The sequence below is a fragment of the Pterocles gutturalis genome, unplaced genomic scaffold (genome assembly GCF_000699245.1).
Source record: "Pterocles gutturalis isolate BGI_N339 unplaced genomic scaffold, ASM69924v1 scaffold6061, whole genome shotgun sequence".
Taxonomy (NCBI): Eukaryota; Metazoa; Chordata; class Aves; order Pterocliformes; family Pteroclidae; genus Pterocles; species Pterocles gutturalis.
This window is the reverse complement of record NW_010100179.1, coordinates 10,786-30,691: the sequence shown is the minus strand read 5'-3', so window position 1 is coordinate 30,691 and position 19,906 is coordinate 10,786. Positions and strand designations below refer to the sequence as shown.

The 19,906-nt window shown below is 47.8% G+C and overlaps 1 protein-coding gene across 2 annotated transcripts; it reads left to right on the top strand.

Moving 5' to 3' along the window:
* Positions 1–786: 786 nt before the first annotated feature.
* Positions 787–16,848, top strand: CLDN18 (claudin 18). Of its 2 annotated transcripts, none has more exons than XM_010078653.1 (5): positions 787–1,006; positions 13,763–13,927; positions 15,105–15,210; positions 15,422–15,532; positions 16,671–16,848. In XM_010078653.1, exons 1-5 carry the CDS (start codon positions 787–789, stop codon positions 16,846–16,848), a joined length of 780 nt encoding a protein of 259 aa, XP_010076955.1. The 2 variants fall into 2 exon arrangements, with proteins under 2 accessions (XP_010076955.1, XP_010076947.1); XM_010078645.1 differs by lacking the exon at positions 787–1,006 and adding an exon at positions 9,308–9,527.
* The last annotated feature ends 3,058 nt before the right edge of the window (positions 16,849–19,906 follow it).

The window sequence follows — 19,906 nt, the reverse complement described above, 5'->3', positions numbered from 1 at the left end:
TTGCCCTCTTTCTTTGTCCACCTAAACAAGTCCAAATTTGTATTTGGATGAGGGTGATAAAGCAATAGTGAATGAGGATATACCTTTGCTTCTTTTTGTTTTTTTCCTTGGTCTGCCAGCCAGACTTGGTCCTCCCACAGCAACCTGCAGGTTCACACCGTTCACTCTTCAGCGACTGCTGCCTTTCCCGTGGGCTCCCAGCCTGACCTCGCCAAGCAGCAAGGTCCATCTAACATCATCCTTTGCTATATGCTGTCCTCTTTTATACACTATCTTTTGCTTAAATGTTTTGGTTGAGCAAACATCCCCAGATCGAGGCCTGCTAATAAATGCCTCTCCACTCGGTTCGAAAGCATCATCCCTGCCAGGAAAGGATTAGGCTCTCCATAATTTTTATCTGCTTCATCCAAATTAAGCATCTCTGTGCTTGGTCTCCTGGAGAGCTCCTGCAGCAGCTCTGCCCTGGCTGTTTCCCAGGGACCCGCTAGTCCCCATCTGCCCTGCGCCGGCTGCACCTCTGCCCAAAGGGAGAAGGTAAACAGAGAGCGAGGCGTTCACGCTGTGCGGAACAAACGGCTCTTGGTACCGAGCGAGGGAAATTATCTCACCGAAACAGATAAAGGGAATGGGTAGGTTTGTATGGTGCGGACCAGACCTCTCCTGACTCCTGCCCGTGACGTAGGCTGTGCCTCCAGCTAAAAGTCCCTTCTGCGCTGGCTGCCTGCCCCAGACCCAGCTTGTGAAGGCTTGTAGCACCCAGGACCTGCCTTGCGAGCGCTCGGCGCCATGTCTGTGACGATATGCCAGTCCATGGGCTTTGTGGTGTCGGCTCTAGGGATCGGAGGCATCATCGCATCGACATGCATGGACCAGTGGAGCACCCAAGACCTGTACAACAACCCAGTGACGGCGGTGTTCAACTACCAGGGCCTCTGGCGCACGTGCGTCCGGGAGAGCTCCGGCTTCACCGAGTGCCGTGGCTACTTCACCATCCTGGGGCTGCCAGGTAGGGCTTGCTGGCCGCAGGGGCAGACAGGTGGGAGGGCAGAGCCACAGGCAGGTGCCAGAAGCTGTGCATGAGCGGTGGTGATGGGTGATCTTTGGTGCAGAGCTGGGAACCCAAATTTTAGCCGAAAGGGACCTCGGGTGCTCACCTTGTTCAGATGACAGGTCTCTTGGATGTATCTCAACCCAAACCCCCTCCCATGGGCAAGCTGAGGTTCAGCAAAACTCATTACAGCTGATGATGCACCAGGTTCCTAAGGTGTTGTCCAGACAATACACCCGGGGCAGTGGCTGCTCCGTGGGGGGTTTCGTCCCCGGTGCCGTTGGTGCTACCCCAGCTGCATGGCTGTGTGTGGCTTCCACCAAAAGCCACTAATGGTCTTGGCATCCGAGGAGATCCTTTTCTAAGAGGATATGTCACAGTTCAGCTCACTGTATTTCTGTACGGGCTAACACCAGCAGGCTAGATTTCTCCCTAATTCTCCTTTGGTTCCAGGCTTTTTCTTCCATGGGTATCATTCCTGTCTTGGTTGAGCCCAGAGTATGTAGGGATGCAAACAATTAGGTTACAACAGGATTATCTGGGTTTTCTTCTTGCCTTAATACAGTGAGAAAAAAGGCACTTAGACTCTTATATCCATCTAGCCTCTGTGCTTTGACACAGCAAGAATGGAGGGAAGAAGCCAATTATATCAGCAAATCATTGCAGAACTTCTGCAAAATGGCATTTCCAAAACACACAGGAATAAGCACTGTGCACAAAAATTGCTTCTTTCACAAGTAGCCTATCTCTGCACAAATCAACCCAGTATAACCCAATGCAGCTGTGGCCTCGGACACCAGTAGCAGAGGTTTTTCACCCCCTGAGCTGTGTTTCCACATCACTCATCTCTGGATCCTCATTCCCAGCTGGTGTCTGGTGTTAGCTGTGCTGCAGCATCCCCACGCAGGGATGCCTGTGAGCACCTTCCTCTTGCTGGAGCTGTGGCTTGGGGTGTCCCTGGTTGTTCTCCCAGACTCTGGGGTTCAGATATGCATTTTCCTCGAAAGACATGGGGCTGGTCCTGCCTGGGCATCCAGCTGTGCAGCCCCTAGCAAGAGCTGCATGCTGCAGCAGGTAGGAGTGGATGAAGGATGACATCCAGAGAAGGATGTCCATGCAGGGCTTGTATTCACACAGTCAGCAAAGCCGAGCAGTTTCACCACGGGAAAATGTGGGCAGCAAGGGGCAGGACGGGTTGGGATAACTTAACTCCAGCAGGTTAATTGCCTATAGATAAAGAGATTAAAGTTGCCATGTGAGGAACAAATAGAGGTGTACAGAGAAAATCCTCATCACGCACATATACACCCATAGCATGTTGCAGAACTTCCTCAGCTCTTCAGCTATAAAAGCTTAAAATGACAGAAAATGTAACTCTACAGAAGAAGCAATTAAACTTTTCAAGGGTTCAGCTTGGGGAACTACTTTAATCTTTGAAGAAACCAGAATACTCAAGATTTGGGATTTTTATTTTTTTTTTTTTAAAAACACCTCCATCACTAACATCAGCATTACAGCAAAACACTATTTTGCAATCGCAAAAACTATTTTTGCAATTCCCAAGCCTCCAGACTGATGTCTGTAGGGTGGGTGTTAATTTCCTAAAACAGAAATACCCAGCAATGTTGGAGGAATGGTCCTTCCTTTAGCAGACAGGCTGTAGGAGATAGGTCTGTCCCTCCTCAGCTACATCCAGCAAGCTCCGTGGCTCACTCCAGGTCACGGACAGAAATGAGCATCCTACCCAAAATGTCAGGGCTTCTAATGAACCGGTTATCTTACAGTGGAATTACCATGCGTGTTTGCTGGGTTTATTGCAGTTGCCTACAAAGGGGGATATTTAAAAGCCCAAAGAATAAACTACAACCTTTAGAAATAAAAGTGGGGGGAACCTTGAACACCCCAAAGTTGCTGTCCTCATCCTCAGTGGTGTTGGCGAGTTGGTGCTTTCCCCTCCGATGGGTAGGTACAGGAATATTGATGGGCTTTGGTCCCAGCGAGATGATTTTTGTGACCAGTGCTCTCAGCACCGCCCTACAAATGAGCTGGGTTTTCTTTCCTTTCTTTTTAATGAACAGAGCTTGCTCTCCTGAAGTCACTCCCTTGCTCTCCCCCCTCTGCTTTTGCCTCCTGCTATATATCGTCTGACACTTCCAGTCTCTGGAGAAGCTGGTGCCAAACCCAGCGCCCCACTGCCGTGCTTTATAGATTGGCTCCGTCTCCTGAAGTCATCTGCTCCTACGGGCATTTCTTCCCACCCGCCGCCAGCAAAAGGGCAACTGCATCCCAACCAGAGGAGGGGAAAAACGCTCCTAAAAACCCAATTATTAATTTGCTAAGATATTACTAAAGCGGATCATCCCAGTGTTTATTTTAACCATGCTGCACCTTGATCTCCATTAAACCCCCCTTGCTAACCACGCCGTGGTTAATGGTTTGTCAGCATTTCCATTACAAACCCCTATTTATTATTCTGACAATGGCAATTTATATTGGGAACAATAGTGCCAGAGTGAATAAAAATAATAGGACTCTAGCAAAGCAACGAGGTGACCTGAGTACATCAACGAAGTTCTGGTTTCCGAGGATTTTTTTTTTCTCAGTCCCTAGCTCCCATAGCAAAGATTAAACTTCTCTCACCCATCATCTATCTTCAATTTAGTTGTGAATTTTAATTTCAAATAGTTGGAGGAAAAATCAAGATAATAGATGAAAATGAGAAATAACACAGGTAGTTTATGGCTCTCGCCCCCGCAGCTCAGCTATAAACAGTCAGTCTCTGGTGAAATATGTCACTTGAGAACTAAGCCTGTTTGTTCTGATTTTGCTTTCTTTTATTATTTTTTGCTGCTTGGTTTGGTGTGTCGGCAGACCTCACTGTGATTGTCTGGAGGACACGAGCTGAATTTGAACACACAAATAACAGACAAATAGCAATAGCTGAGCTCTGGCAAGGCTGGTAGTTTCCACTAGTGCAGAAGACACAAGGCACTTTCTGCTAAAAGGAGCGGTTTTTAGTTGTTTGGAAGGTTGCCAAATTACAATAACATGGGCAATAATTTTCCTGTTGTCTCTCTTGGTCTCTTATTTCCAGACCTCTTCAGCTAGACCAGTCCAGCCATGTTTGAAAGGACATTTTGTTCTCAAGTCAAAACCCCTTTTGACCCTTTCAGAAAAGCTGAGGTAGCTTTCCACCATGGAACAGAAGGTTGATGACTTGAAAAATAAGAATATTTTTTTCTTTTCCAACAGCAAACTTTGAAATTCTGAGAGCACTCCGTTAAACTTCTGCAACGGGTAGATGGGTACATGTTGCTGGAGAGGTCAGAGTGAAAATAGCCCGTGGGAATGTAATCATGACTGTCAAGACTTTTGCATAGAACAACTGCTTTCAGTTCTGCTGGTGCAGGGTAGCAGAGAGGAGTAGATGTTCCCCAAGGAGAACTGATGTCTGTGAAGTCTTAATATTGGAGTCTCTGGATTTTTTTTTCTTTCATACCAATGATGTTCTGACAAGGTTTTCTTTTTTTCATGCAACCAATGCAGGTTTTGTGGCATAGCCTTAGTAAAATCCTTGCTCAGGGGATTTTGCAGAACAGGCGGCGCCCTGACCAAAGAAAAAGCGCCTCTGCTCCCTGGAACTGCTTTGTGCCAAGGGTGTAAGGATGGGGACTGCTAATTGCCATGTCATGATCCTCCACTGGCCATGGCCATTGGCAAAGTCTCTTCCAAGCTCTGCTTGCTACTTAAAATCCTTTAACCCAGTCACTTCAGCTCCAAATTTTGAAATGTCTCAGGAGGCAACCGCTGTAACCTACTTAAAGTCTTCTGAGACCAAGTTTTGTGCCCAGAAGGGTTTAGGTAGTGCAGGTGGGCTGGAGATTTGCTATAACCCACCAAGGGTGTAGGTGAGGCTGCTGGTTTGCTCTCATGGCAGGAGCTGAAGAAGGTGTGGGGGTGGGAAAAGAGCTCATGTGAAACCCTTGGAGAGGTCTCAGGCACACCCAGTGATGCTCAGGGTGGGAAGCGGTGGCAGAGAGCCCAGCGGGCAATGTCAGGATGCATCACATCCTTGCTACTGCCTCGTGCCTTTACTCCATGAAAGGATGAGAGATGTGAAAAATAATCCTAAAGGATCTGGGTTGAGGGTTAGAGGAGGAGCAAGGCAAGGGAAATGGTGAGAGGCTGTGGAGATGTGGGGCTGGGCTACAGCTCAGAGGTATGTAGGGAAGGACACAGCTCTGTGCACCCCAGCTCTGCTGAGGGACCCTGAAGGCCCCTCTGGACCACCTGAAGACCAATGGGGTAGAGTGGATCTGAGCTGGGATGGGGGTCTTCCCCCTTTCCCCAGTGAGTTTCAGGAAGGCCAGTCAGCTCTTCTCACACTATGGACTGGTGGACCACCCACTCCTGAGGGCTGTGGTCATCCCAGCGACGGAGGGGCAAAAAGACAAGGGTGGGTTTGCTTCGTTTCGGTCTGAACAAGCTGGAACTGACTGGCAGGGTGTGAACGATATTTGCAAATTTTAAAGTAAACATGAGCTGTAGGTGATTTTTATGGGAGAGGCGGTGATAACATTCAGGAGTTGCAATGGGCCCAACGAACGGTTTTGAGATAATATAGAGTCAACGCCTGGGTAGATAAAGCAAGTATGAGCTGAAATAAAGGTTGTGGAGGGGAGCGGTCGCAAAGTACCCTTCCTTTTCCTCGTTTGGGTAAACCACTGGAGATGTCCCAATACTTGGAGTGGGAGCCTTGTTCTCTGCCCCTTGGTGAGGAAGCTTGGCCTTTGCAAGAGCTGTCTCCCCACCACGTCCCTTCCTTAGGTACTTGGGGTGGCAAGCCCTCTGGCCCAAGTATTCAACCACCTTGCTGGAGACGGAGCAAAAGGCACTTGCTTGGGGAGAGATCCCTGTCCTTCAACCTCTCCTAGCTGTAGACATCTCCCAGGGGTGGCTGGAGAGGAGCATCAGGTTGTGGTGGTAAAGATCTTTAGACATGCTCTACAGGTATCCTATCACCCAAGCACTTTTCAGGTCATGCTCTGAGCCAACAGTTGAGATAAAAATCCAAGGTGATCTTCCATTATTGGGCTGGGTGCTGGGAAAACGGGTCGGTGAGTTTTTTGCAAAGAGAAATGTATTTTTCCTTATCCTGAGTGGCTCAGAAACAACCATTAAAAATAAGCTTAAAATAAGAACATTTCGGAAAGGCAGAGAATGGACTAGGGGAAGGGCTGGGAGGGAAAGAAGTTTGTGGGGTTTTTTCCAGAACTTTGCTTCAACCAACCACTGAGGGAGGTATTTGTATTTGGGAGCTTTTTCTTCCTAGTGTTTACAAATGTGATGCTAATCAGAGCATAAGAAATGGCAAGCAAGTAATGCTGGGATGGCTGGACAGCACCTGAAGCAATATTCTTAGGGATGAGCAAATAGAAAACCCCTGAAAAATACAATAATCCCTCAAGATGCCAACACCCAGAGCACTGAGCATGGTTGGGTGTTTGTTTGCCTCTGAGCTAAGGGTTGCAGCATGACCCTGGCTGCTGAAGTTGCGTTCTCAGCTCTATTTTTGCGGGAAGCATGCATGAAGTTTTTGGGGGGGGAATTTGCAACCCTGTGCTGGTTTATCCTCTTCAGAGACACGACTCAGTCTGGCCCTCAAAATCAAAGACACACTGCTTCACCTGGGCTTTCTTGCATACCTGGAGACTGTTGATTGCTCCACCTTTGCTCTGGGGTTTCGATGCCCCCGAATAAGTGGGATGATGAGAAGTGGCGTCCCCAATCAGCAGGAGAAAACTATATCCCCAAGAAGAGGTTAGCAAGGCAGCACTGCCTGGGTGGCAGATTCTGTTTCGGGGCACAATTAGGGACAATCCAGGGGGTGGCCGTCTTTCCAGTAGGTGAGAGAAGCAGTGGGGCTTGGAGCTGTGCAATGGTGGAGGGGGAAAGGAGGAGAAGAGAAGGTCCCTGTTGGCTTGAAAAGCCACTCCAGCTGCATGCAGCTGAAACACCCAGAAAGGGTTAGAGGAGTGAGTGGTGGCTTCCCTCCTGGCAAAGCAAATGCACAGGCATGGGGCATGGGAGGGCCACCTCCACTGGTACTCGTGCAACCACCCAGATGTCCACTTTGTCAGAAAAAACAGTCATTTAAAAAGTGGTAGAGGTTTTTGGGAAAAAAAAAGTGGAAAAAAAAAGTTTGTCCTTTCTATTCTCTCTCTCCCCCCTCCCCCCCTCCCCCCCCCGCCTCCCCCCCCCTCCCGCTTTTCGTCTCCAGAGGTTGTTTTTAGCTGTGACCAGCCCATGGGTCCATTGTCCTCTGCAGCCCTGCAAACTGTTTCACACTGATGATGCGGGGTGGCACCACCGCTGGGAATAGAGGTTATGTCCCGGAGGAATATCTGCCCTGGGACATGGTTAGAAGGGAAAAAGTGATGTGGTCTCTTGCCACTAGATGGCAAGATGAAGAAGGAGAGGAGCCCAGGAGAACTGCAGGGGAGCACCAGGACCAGGGTGCGACCAGCTTTTCTGGATTGGGACAGTTCTGGCTGTGGGGCAGGGAAGGATGGGGTGGAGAGCTGCCCACATTCCTTGTGGAATTATTGTCCCACTGGCTTCTAGGTCCTCCCCAGCCCTGATTTGTCACAAAGCATTTTCCAAGCTGAGGAACATTAGCCAGCATGCCCTGTCCCTCGCTGCAGATGAGCAGCTCTTACCACCTCTGGTGCTTGAAGGCTCACTTCTGTGTCTTTTTTTCCATGCTATTATTTTTTTTCTGGCAACTTCTGACCTTTAGGTAAGTTGGCATGAGCCCTTCCCTCTGATATAAACTTGCCAAAGCCAGTGGAAATGACTAAATTTGAGCAGAATTGCTGGAAGCAAAGCTACGTTGTGTCTGCCCCAGGAGGGCTTTGGTGGCTGTGGTTTGTGGGCACCGGACACATGAATTGGGCTCTGGCTGCTACAGCAGAGTCCAGTGCAAAAGCACTTCTCTCTGCTGCCCGCCAGCTCGCTGCGCAGCCACGGACGCAAAAGAGGAGTCTTGGGTGGTTGTTCTCCAGAAGGCAGAAGCAGTAGCCAACGTGGACTAACCCCACCATAACTCATCTGTCCGCAGAAATCAGCCTCTCCCCTCTTCCTGGTGGCTTTCACACAGCTTCCCCACCAGCGACGGTACCGACGGTGCCTGTGGCACAGAGCGGTATCAGGGCTGGTGAAAGTGGGAATTAGTTTCTAGGTCAGGGCTGACGTAAACCAGTCAGAGCAGGGTATTAGACGAGAACGGATGAGCGTGACATCTGGAAGGTCCTTGTAACTCACTGTGCTCCATCAGCAGAGTGGCACGGTGAATTTATATTGTTCCCCTGAGCCCGGTGCTCCTCCGCTGTGCAAGCAGATAATTACTTTCCTAATTTTTATATCCCCCGCCCCTTTTTCCAGGACCGTTCCCCCAGCAAATATATGCAGGCACCTGTAAAAAGGCACTTCCCAAACAGTCCCTGTGCCCTCCCTCTTCTCCCCACATGGGTTTCAGTGGGGCCATGTGACAGGTGATGGGGATGCAGGTGGGAGGAAAACAAGGTTGCAGGAGCTTGATCAGTTTGGGGGTCCTGGTTTGGTGTCCTGGGTTGTACTACAGTCGGCATCCCAGGTGACCTTGGTGATGCTTGAAGTGGCTCCAAGGAGCAGCCGTGTCCCTTTTTGTTCCCTGGGTTGAGCTGGTGGCCCTGCATCCCCATCCATCACCGTGCCTCTTGTGCAGATGCCTGCGTGGGTGGCTGGTTGGGTGCAGGGATGTCCCTATCTTCACCTGATGGCAGATCTTCTCCCCCTTTGCACAAACAGAGGTGACCTGGACTGGGTGCCAAGTTCACCTGGGAACATGGTCCTTCCCTCTGCCCCTCTTGGCACGCTGGAGAAGCCCAATGGTCAGCAAAAGAGTTTCGGTGGGAGGCCGGTGCATGTTCCAAGTGGGTTGCCCAACACTTGACAGAGCGTGGCTGCTTAGCTGGGGAAGGACAAGCACTTCTAAAGGACAAAAGCTCATATCTCTGGCCCTGCCAGCACAAACCTACCCGGGCGAGAGTGAAACTGGACTATCTTGCAAAAACATTTTGAGCAAACACACTGCTCAATGGAAAGCATCTGATAAGAGCTGCTGCATTTCTGGTGGCTCAGTCAAGAGGACTTTGGTGCTCCCATTAGGTCTGCGGCTTCATCAGGGCTGTCTCACCTCCTCTCGCCGGGGGAGACACCATGTCCACGACCCTCTGCCAGGTGATGGGGTTCATTGTTTCGTCGCTGGGTGTTGCGGGGTGCATCGTGTCCACCGCCATGGATATGTGGAGCACTCAGGACTTGTATGACAACCCGGTCACGGCCGTCTTCCAATATCAGGGACTGTGGAGGAGCTGCGTGCGGCAGAGCTCTGGCTTCACAGAGTGTCGGCCGTATTTCACCATTCTTGGGCTGCCAGGTAGGGGCAAAATATGCACCAGGTTTAACCCAGGTGTTCTCCTGTAGTTCTGGAGATTTTTCATCCAAAAGCGAGAGTAGATATCTCAAAGCAGTTTGTGAGGAAACAAATTTCCAGGCTACTTAGTGTATGAGCATAAAAATATGTGCATGTTTGTTCCAAAACAATACCTTTACTCAGTGGAGGTTACAACTTGGAGCATGTGGAGGTGATCTCTGGATGAGCATCACCCGTTCAGCCTCGTTGCTGGCACAAATCAGCACAGCTCCACTGAGGTGAGCAGAGTGAGCGTGTTTAAACCCTGTCTTTGAATAGAAACACAAGGCAAACAGCTGCATGTCATTTTGCATTCTTACCAGAATAATGGTTTCTACAGAAAACGATTGAAATATGTTTGTTTTTTTTTTTTTTTTTTTCCAAAGAGAAAAGTGGTATTGAAGAAATCTGCCTGTGAGCAGTGCGTGTGGGAAGGGCAAGAAGGGGCAACGTGCGCTCGGTCACTTCCCGTTCCCTGGGAGGGTTTAGTGGTTACAGAGCAGATTGTGGAGGGGTATTACTTTCTCATTTGCCTGCTTACTTCACAAAAAGAGCTGCTTTTCCCACCCCACCGCGTGCGAGGGTACTCCAGTGCTCCCGAGCCAGCTGGACCCGTGGGAGGGGAGCGCCCAGCCCAGCTCGCCGTGCCTCCCGGTGACCTGCCGTGCCTGTGCCCTGCCAGCGATAAATACAGCCCAGAGAGTGATTTTCACTCTTGGGGCACAATTGCAATAGCCACAAGCAAGCACTACGGTACAGAGCCTTTTGCGTCTGTTGGTGGGTGCAGTTTCTCTGTACCACCTTCAGGATTGCTTGGCAATTTATTTTCATCTGAAAGAGCAAAACTGATGTCAGGAGTCACTTCTCCTATGGGACCATTTGTTTTAAGGAATAAAAATTATATTTATTGAGCTATATATGCGAAGGTTGATCAATATATGTAAATATCCTTATAATGCTGCATGTAGGGGATTGTGTTTTAACAGAGCAATGAGGCAATAGTAACCACCATTTGGATGCCAATTTATCTTAATCAAGATTTTACTTTTTATGTTGTTTTTAGGCAATACAGCAATAAGGAAATATGCAAAGTAATCACAGGCATTTTCTGTGTTGTCTTAGATATTCTGTCAGTTTTGTTTTCTTTATGTGTCTGTTTAGTTGATGAGTACCTTAAAACATAACAAAGGAACACCCCTGCTTGAATTTGGTTAACTTAGAAACCTCATTTTTTTCCCCCTAAACTTTCTATATTCTATTCTTTCTATATTCATTCTATGTTCTCCCATGGCAGGGGGGTTGGAACTCGATGATTTTTAAGGTCCTTTTCAACCCTAACAATTCCATGATTCTATTAATCATAACTAGTCATAAAGTTAGATTTCCACCTCTGTATTTTGTATTAGTAACAGAAATGCAGGTGATGTTAGTATAGCTGACTTTAAGTTGCTTTCCTTCACTCACCTCTCACTATTTACAGCAACACTGGGGTAAAAGACAACTCTCCAGTTTATTTTGTTTCTGAAACACAGCGATGCAAACTGTGGTTTCAGATCACTGGCATTTATTTTGGCGAATAAGCTTGTATTTTTATTATTTGCTGTGCAGACCATTCCTTTGTATGGAACTCAAGTATGCAAACTGAGCAACCATGTGTGCAGGTATGAAGCAGTTATCCCACCTCACGCAAAACGGGTATGCAAAGTGGCAGGTAGTTTCTGTGCTTGACTCTAACTGCAAGGCTGTTTGCTGCCTAGTGCTCCTGATACCATTTTTTTCCCCCTTTAGTCTCCTATTTTGTTTGCCCTTCCACTCATTCCTTCTAGGGTAGGTCGTTCACCTTTGGAAAGCAGCTCTATTCAGAGGACTTTTGAGGGATGCCAAAATTCCCTTGAAACTGCAGTGCTCTCTTTCCAAACAGCTCTCACTCGCAGTCCCACCAGCCAAGGGAAGAGACCTTCATGCCCCAGCAGACCTGGGAGCACTTTCTTCTCTTTTCTGTCCCTTTGTAGAGGCGGTGCGTGGAGAGAGGAATTGCTGCTCATGGCTATTTTGCATTTTCTTTTCTTGTGCCCTGCTGTGTTCCTCTCTCTCCCATTTTCAGCAGCTGCGGATTGCTCCTTTTCAATGGAGATTCACCACACTTGGACTTCAGGGCTCCAGCAGAAATGCAGTGTTCCAGGAGCTGCTTGCCTCTTACATCCTTCCACGGGCACCCAAGGCACTGGGAGCATCTCTCCTGGGAACCCGCAATATCCCTGTGAGCTCTTTGCTTATGGTCCCTTCTTGAAGGGTTGAGACCACCCACCACAGTGATGGCACCTAGGAACCATCAGGTCTGTAGAAAGCATCCCAGGAATGAAGGACCGTCTTGGGGACTAAGACCTTCCATCCCGATCTGTAGTGTCTAAGCGCTGCCCTGGAGTACCAACCCTGAAACAAAAGCAGTTGCAAAGAAACTTAAGTGACTGTACAGACCAATGAGTATTGTGATTTTCTTCTCTTTGCAGCTTTCTGCTTTGCATCAGGTGCTGCGCGGAAAAACCTTTGAGGGTTGATAAGGCGTATCCGCCAGCTTCTTGTTCTCTGACGAATAATAACTAATGAGCTTGCACCTGGGGGCTGATGAATGGGAGATTGAAAATCCCAGGCTCGTTAGCACTTGTTATCAGCTGATAAGGGCAAATTGAGTCATAAGAGCAGCAGCCCCGGTGGGACTGCCAGATGGGAGAAGGTGGTGTATTCCCAGACTGTGGGATGGCAGACTGCTGGCTTCCTTCTGTGTCATGGTGCCAGTGTGGTTCTGCTCAGGTTCCTGGCACCCCAACAAGCAAGGACACCCACACAGGCACCCCAGCACCCACCCTTGCCCTTTTCATTCTCCCTCCCTGTGCAAGACCAGCAGGGTCTATTCCCCACCCTCCTGCCCCAGTTCCTTCTGCTCCAGTTGAGTCATAAGGGATGCTTGGGCACCATGGCCGTCCTGGCCAGCCCAGCAAAAGGGTGACAGGCGGGATGAGTGAAGTCCCTGGGGCTGCAGGATATGTCACCTGCCCCTCTCAGTCAGTCACAAGCCCATTTCATGTTCCGTGAGGATGGACAGTCCTGTGCGAGGAGCATCAAAGACAAACCCAGGGCTGCAGGAGCCCATGGGAGGGCAAGAAGAGTCTGAAATTCATCCCAGCCAAATCACGACAGCCCTTAAAATACTTTTGGCCACCCCTTCCCAGAGCTCTGCCAGCCCTGCCGCCTTCCTGTCTCTGCCAGGGACGCGTGCACAGGCGAGGAGGAGACGTGTCTGGGGCCAGCACACAATTGCAGGCAAGATGGGATACGTGCCACCTTATTAGAAAATCATCTTGGTATTCAAATGCATGGCCTTTCCCCTTCGCTTCTCTATTTTAAAAGGTGCAGATTTCCCTTTGCTTTTCCCCGTGCTATTCTACTCTGGCCAAGAAGAGTCTGGAGGGCTTTTCCTACCTTCATCACAACCTGCCTCCAACCAAGCATTCCCACCTGCTAAACAAATTCAGGGCTTGGGCATTTGCGTGTTGTATTAATGAACGTGGACAGATGCATACAGGACTGATGTTATGAGTAACCACGGAAAAGCTATGCTGGGGGAGACCATTGCCGAAGCTTTGCTGCTCTCCTTTGGTGTAGGTGTAATGTTTGTCAAGGTGATTTTCCTCTTCTCCTGTGCCATGCGTTTTACCGCGAAGCAGGAACATACAAAACTTCACTTTGAGTCACACAGTAGCTGGAAATACCACCAATAGCTGGGTGGAGCTGTCTGTTTTCATTGCTGCTTGGGGAGAAAAAAAGCTTTCTCAATCATTTTGGTTATGAAACAACTCATGCTTCTCCCAGTTGTACACTAGCTCAATTTCAGCTGAGTAAGTCGTTACCAGTGCCAATTAATTTATACAAAAATTATGTCGAAACCTTCCAACTCTTTTGGAAGTTGAAAAAAACAGTCACATTTCCAGGAGGTGCTCCATAAAAAAACACTGAGAGTAGATGCGGAACCCATTTTCCAAGGCACAGTCTTTGCTTTCCACAAATGAATTGCAAAATATGTTCAGGCTTTTCTTCTTTAATATTTTTGGTTTTAGACAGAAACAATCTTTAAAAACCTCCCAGGCTCTGACGAATCTCATTTCAGTTGATCAGCATGGTTTTGTCAATTTGTTTTGCAGCGATGTTCCAGGCTGTGAGGGCCCTCATGATCGTGGGTATTGTCCTGGGCATCCTTGGCCTCCTTGTGTGCATTTTTGCTCTGAAATGCATCCGTATCGGCAGCATGGAGGATTCTGCAAAAGCCAACATGACTCTGACCTCCGGCATCATGTTTATTGTTGCTGGTAAGTGGGTGGTGTCGTGTCTTTCATGTGCAAGGCAATGCAGTTGCCTGGAATCGAGGACTGGGCAAGTCTTCATGCTCTTCTGATCACCAGTAGCAGATGCTCTGGAGCAACCCGAAGCATTGCTGCTTCCGTGAAGTTATTGGCATTTGCCTTCCAGCCTGTGCTTCTGAGGACAAGTCGTTTCTACCGCTGCTTAGTAAAAGAAAACCAGAAGTTTGTATGGGATAGAACATGGAAGGCTGAAAAAACAGCCCACATATAAAAAATAAATATCTTAATTTGTTATATGTATATTGTTATGCACTATTATACCCTTTATTTTTACATAATAGTTTTACGAAGAGTCTCAGGGTTGTGGTATCATAGTTTGTGATTTTTTAATACCTTGGGTTATCATTTTTTTTTGGCATTGCCCAGCTACCTCGAAACTGCAAATGCTTAAGAAGACCACTTACAGGTTTCCCCACACTCTATTGCAGATGAGTAATCAAATCCAGATTCTAATGAAAGGAAGGAGAATGTCCCTATTTAAAATCCTTACAGCTGAACAGCGCTTACTTTTGTTGGGATATGAGACATACAACGCAAATTAAAGATGTACAATAAATTCAAGCTGCACAGAGGAAACCACCTTTTGCAGTACAACTTTAATTTTGCACTTAAAACCTATCATTTTATCGATTTGAGTCAGTGGGCTGAGAATTTGGTCAGTGAGGATACTAGAAAATCCCACCATGCATCCCCAAAGAGAGGGCGTCTAAAACAATGATGTGGCTGACTCTGGGGATGGGACAGCCCTTGGTTGAGTTCACTAATTTCCAGACAAGGTCCTTAGTCTCACCTAGCCGAGGAGTTGGTTACGCACGTGCCATGGTGGACCTGGCCCTTGGGCACACCTCTGTGAGCAGGGGGTTGTGTTTCCTTCTAAAATGAGAGCTGCTTTCAGGACAGAAGTGTTACAGACTGTGACACTAAAGTATCACAATAGTGATGGCTGTATGGGGACCCGAGGCAGAAGCACCCCTTGTTGCTCGGTCCTTCCCCAAAGCTGTGAGTAACTGGGTTTCAGGAAAGATTCAGAGGTCTTGGTGGGTGTAGTGAGGATAAATAAGACTTGGGGTGCCCCGAAAATCTAGAGTCCATAATTACTAAGTGGGTTTCGGTCTGATCTCAGGTCTGTGTGCCATCACCGGAGTGTCTGTGTTTGCCAACATGCTGGTCACAAACTTCTGGATGTCCACAGCCAACATGTACCAGGGAATGCAGAATGTCCAGAACAGGTAGGTGGTCATCTGGCTCAGGGTGCTCCACCGTGTACATCTCACACGGGGCCAGGGTGTGCTGCAGCTGAAGGAAAGGCCAACTCTGGGTGACATTAGTCTGGTCCCAGGACTTGGAAGATTCACTGAGTCTCTTTCTTATCTGTACTGGAGAAGGAACAGACTGGACCACTGTCACAGCACTAACCAGCCCTGTCTCTCTGTTTCGTAGGTACACCTTTGGCTCAGCCCTGTTTGTTGGCTGGGTGTCTGGTGGCCTGGCCCTTGTAGGAGGCATCTTGATGTGCCTTGCTTGCAGAGGGTTGATTCCAGAAGAATCCCGGTAAGCCTGTCTGTGGTGGGCATGGGAAGGTATTGCATGAAGTCTTGGGTGTTGGGATAGCAAGATATGTCTAAGTGTAATACCCCTATTGAAAGGGTTATCATGGTGATATGTCTGTTGACCCTGTATCATGGGTCAAAAGTGACCATTTCCCTTCCCTGGCTACACAACTTGCAAACAAGTTGAGAGACCTGTGAGACCCCACCTGGAGTACTGTGTTCAGCTGTGGGGTCCTCAACATAAGAAAGACCTGTATCTGTTGGAGTGAGTCCAGAGGAGAGCCATGAAATTGGTCAGAGGCTGGAGCACCTCCCCTATGAGGACAGGCTGAGAGAGTTGGGGTTGTCCAGCCTGGAGAAGAGAAGGCTCCGGGGAGACCGGATAGCAGCTTCCAGTGCTGAAAGGGGGCTACAGGAGAGATGGGGAAACACTCTTTATCAGGGAGTGTAGTGAGAGGAGAAGGGGTAACGGTTGAAAGCTGACAGAGGGCAGATTTAGATGAGATATTAGGAGGAAATCTTTCACTGTGAGGGTGTTTAGACACTGGCCCAGGCTGCCCAGAGAAGCTGTGGATGCCCCATCCCTGGAGGGGTTCAAGGCCAGGCTGGATGAGGCTTTGGGCAACCTGGGCTAGTGGGAGGTGTCCCTGCCCATGGCAGGGGGTGGAACTGGATGATCTTTAAGGTCCCTTCCAACCCAGACTGTTCTGTGATTCTAAATAGAGAGGGCAGGAGAGATCAACCTTAAAATCTAAAATTCGCAATGTGCTAGAGGCCCATTAATTGCAGCTTTGATTGCAAACTGCATAGCGGATCATCAGCAGGTGTAGGCTGCATCAGCTGAGCTCAGATTTACATCAGTTAGGGCTTTGCATTCCTCAGCAGATGGTTACTGTAGGCAGGTCCTTTACTCAGTTGAGGATTTACTCACAAGAAAGAAAATATAAGTTTATGAAAAAACACGAAAGAGAGACTTGCAGCCTATCCATGGAGGGTTGGCTCTGAGCTCATTGAGTAGCTCCAAGTGATGACACAGCACAAAGTTGCCTAAAATCCAACAGCAAACAGGAACAGTGCGTGCAACGTTGGTCAGTCACAGAGCCTGCAGTGGCTGATGCCATCTTCCATGTCTCTTTTAGTTACAAAGCAGTGTCCTACAACGCATCAGGACGGAACATCTCCTACAGAACGGGGCCGTATAAGGTTGGTTCAGGGTATGAACCTGAAACGAAGATTAGGAAAGGCGCAGGGTACGAAGAAGCTGCTCAAAGCGAGGATGGAAGACGCTCATACCCTTCAAAACACGACTATGTCTAGCAGACTTTCTGGGCTTGAGATGCGCTACCTTTTATAAGATATTTTTCACTTCAGAAGCAAAAAGCATATACAAGCGAAGCGGTCTGTAAATAGGATTGTGTTTTCTATCGTGTTTCCCCTACTCTGAGGTTGTATCCTAGCTTGCTATGAACATTGGTTTTATTCAGCTGCCTGCTAGTATGCCTACCACGAGGAGGTCTATAACAGAACTATTGTCTTTTGTGCTCTCAGAGTAGAAAAGTTTGCTCGTATTTTACATATGAACTCTGATATCCAGGATCAGGATTGTGCCTTGTGCCCTCTTCTAATTCTTTCGGTATGTTAGAATTTCCATTTAATAGCAGCCTAGATGTAAAAGCGATGCTACCCCACCGCCTTCTTCCCTTTGGGCAGGTTTTCATGCAATTAGGCAATGTCATCCCCTACTTTCTCAGAGTTTGGAGAGCATTATGCCATGACCTTGGTGTCCTCTGTTCATCAGAGAAAACAGTGTTTTGTTGAAATTATACTGTATCTCTGCTCTCCTCTTGCCACCTGATATTTTTTCAGAGCAGACTGAAAAGGAAAAATTATAATCTAGTAGCCTCCTATATTATTTTGCTGTGTATTTTAAGTAAATTCAGTTGTGTCCCTTTGGTTGTGGCCAATGCATACAAAGCCCATAGGCATGGCATTTTCCTCCCTGGTGACTGTTTCTACTCACACACACCTTTGCTTTGCTGGTTGTACTACCATGCTGATCTACGGTGATATTTAATCTGATTTATGTTACTTAGACATTTGCTGTAACCCGTGATACCAAAGTGTATTTATTTCTTCTGATCTCTTCAGGGAATACGTATAATCCATTGTTATTCCTAGGCTAGATATTTGCTGTAACAGCTGAAAACCTCTGTGTGCGACTGGTGTTCCTGCAGATGTCGTCTTTAATGAAGCCATATGAACTTCTCATTTAGAATTAATTAGAGTTACCTTTGGAGCAGAAATCCCAGGGAGCATGAGATGTGTAACTCCATACTGACATCAGGACTTTCTTGTATTAATTCTTTCCCCAGTGATGTGAAGATTAACTCCTTAGTGGGACATTGCCTCTTCTAGCCAATCCATCAGAGAGGAAGTTTATTCAAAGGGGTCAGAAGATGAGACACAAGAGCTTATGTGGGAGGGGAGAGCTGTGTGCTGTTAGCAGGTCCTCCCACCCAGCTCCAGAGCACATCCTAACGAAGGTATCAAAAGCGCCTATGAGCAGAGCAAAGGCTGATGAGGGATAAGTTGGAGAGAAAAAAGAGGTCCACAACCTCTAAAGTAGCCATTTCGATAGATATCTGCAATATGTTTTAGCTCCACTTGTAATGATTGTAAGTTCCCTCCAGGAGTTCACTGGCAACATGGTTTTGGTGAAATGCTGATATTCCCTTGAGTGGTGGCACCTTCTGGAGGGACCAGAGGTGGAGCTGGACATTTCTCCAGAGCTGGACCTTTGGTAGGTCTAGGTGGCATCTCTGGTGGCCTGTACGAACAGGGGTGGGCAGGCTGTCTCACTGACCACCAGTGCTCCCAGCACCAGCTCTCTGTAACCATCACCCATCTGTGACCAGCAGCTCCCCACCACTGCGTGGAGGCACATCTCCAGCACAGGCACTGGAGATGCGGGGAGGTTGCACCGCGGGCAGGTCAGCGAGAGGAGGAGGGAACGAACGCCTGGCAGGGTGCGGTGCCAGGGGCTGATGGTTGGAGATGACCACCATGCAGAGCCTCCATCCAACAGAAGCTCTTGGTCCCATCTCCAGCTGGACGTTGGCCCCTGCTGCCACCTGGGGCAAATCACTGCCACCGCTGGATGTCGGTGCTGACTCTCCCTTTCTTTATTAGCCAAAGACTTGGTTTAAGGATCTGTTTTTAAAGGCGAATTTAGTTTCACAGAGGTGAATCCCGTTCTATTTATTGATATTCTTTACAATGGGTTTTTCCCTGTCTCTCAGTATAGACGTAGCTTTTCTGTCTCTTTTATTTTTTTTTTTTTTTTTTGCATGCTGGATTTATTTTGTTTGTTTGTTTGTTTTGTTATTTTTTTTTACATGGATATTAAAAAATAAAAAGTCTTTAGGACCAAAAATCACTGTTTTCGCTTGTTCTCTCCTTGTCACAAACACCAGCTACCAACTTTCCTGCTCAGCTTAACTCACCCCAGCTTCGGGTTCTGCAGCTTCTTGGGAGCGGTATGGACCAGTATGTGTGGTCGAGAGAAAAAATACAAGATGAGGCTTTTTTTTTTCCTTTCTAAGATACAGTTAGCTATATGTTGAAACAAAATATCAGAAAAGTAGAGGAATAAGCATCAGGGACCCCTATTCACTGATACAACGAAATCAGAGGTCCTTGCTGGGACCGTGGGGTTTGGGGGGTTTGAGGCCACTTTGGTCAGTCCAGCATCTGCCCAGCTTTCAAGGTAGCAATTAAACACTTCTAAATACTTCATTGTTCTCAGGAGGGCAGAAAAATTGCTTGGTATGCTCTCACTCCTGACGGCCTCCACTGGAAAGTGGCTGAAAAGCACGGGAATGTTTAATTTAGATAGGAAACACATAAGTGGCGGTTAGCTAAAAGTACGCAGGGTAACAAAAAATACAGGAAAAATACACAGAAAAAATTCAAATACCAGCCTGCAACTGGATTAGAACAAAAAAGGGTGCATGCAGAAAATCACAAGGAAGCACCTTTGAAATTTACATTTGATTTTTATGTAACGCAAATACTCTGACAAATTCAGCGAGCCGGCTATCTCTCGGTTTCACTTCGATGTGTGCAAGCGTGTAGATGACGAGATTGTGGCCGGGAGCAGTATGGAGAGCGGACGGAGCTGAGACAGAGCTGTATTCGGAATTCCTGCCCTCCATAGATTTCTAATCTTCCAACATCTTTCATTTCCTCACCTTGGCCGAAAACTTGCAGTATGAAAAATTTGAATGCAGTGAATTTTACTGCAAAAAAAATTAAATTCTGAACCAGAGAATCATTTATTTAGGAGCCTGTTTGTTGTGTAACAACACCTGATGTT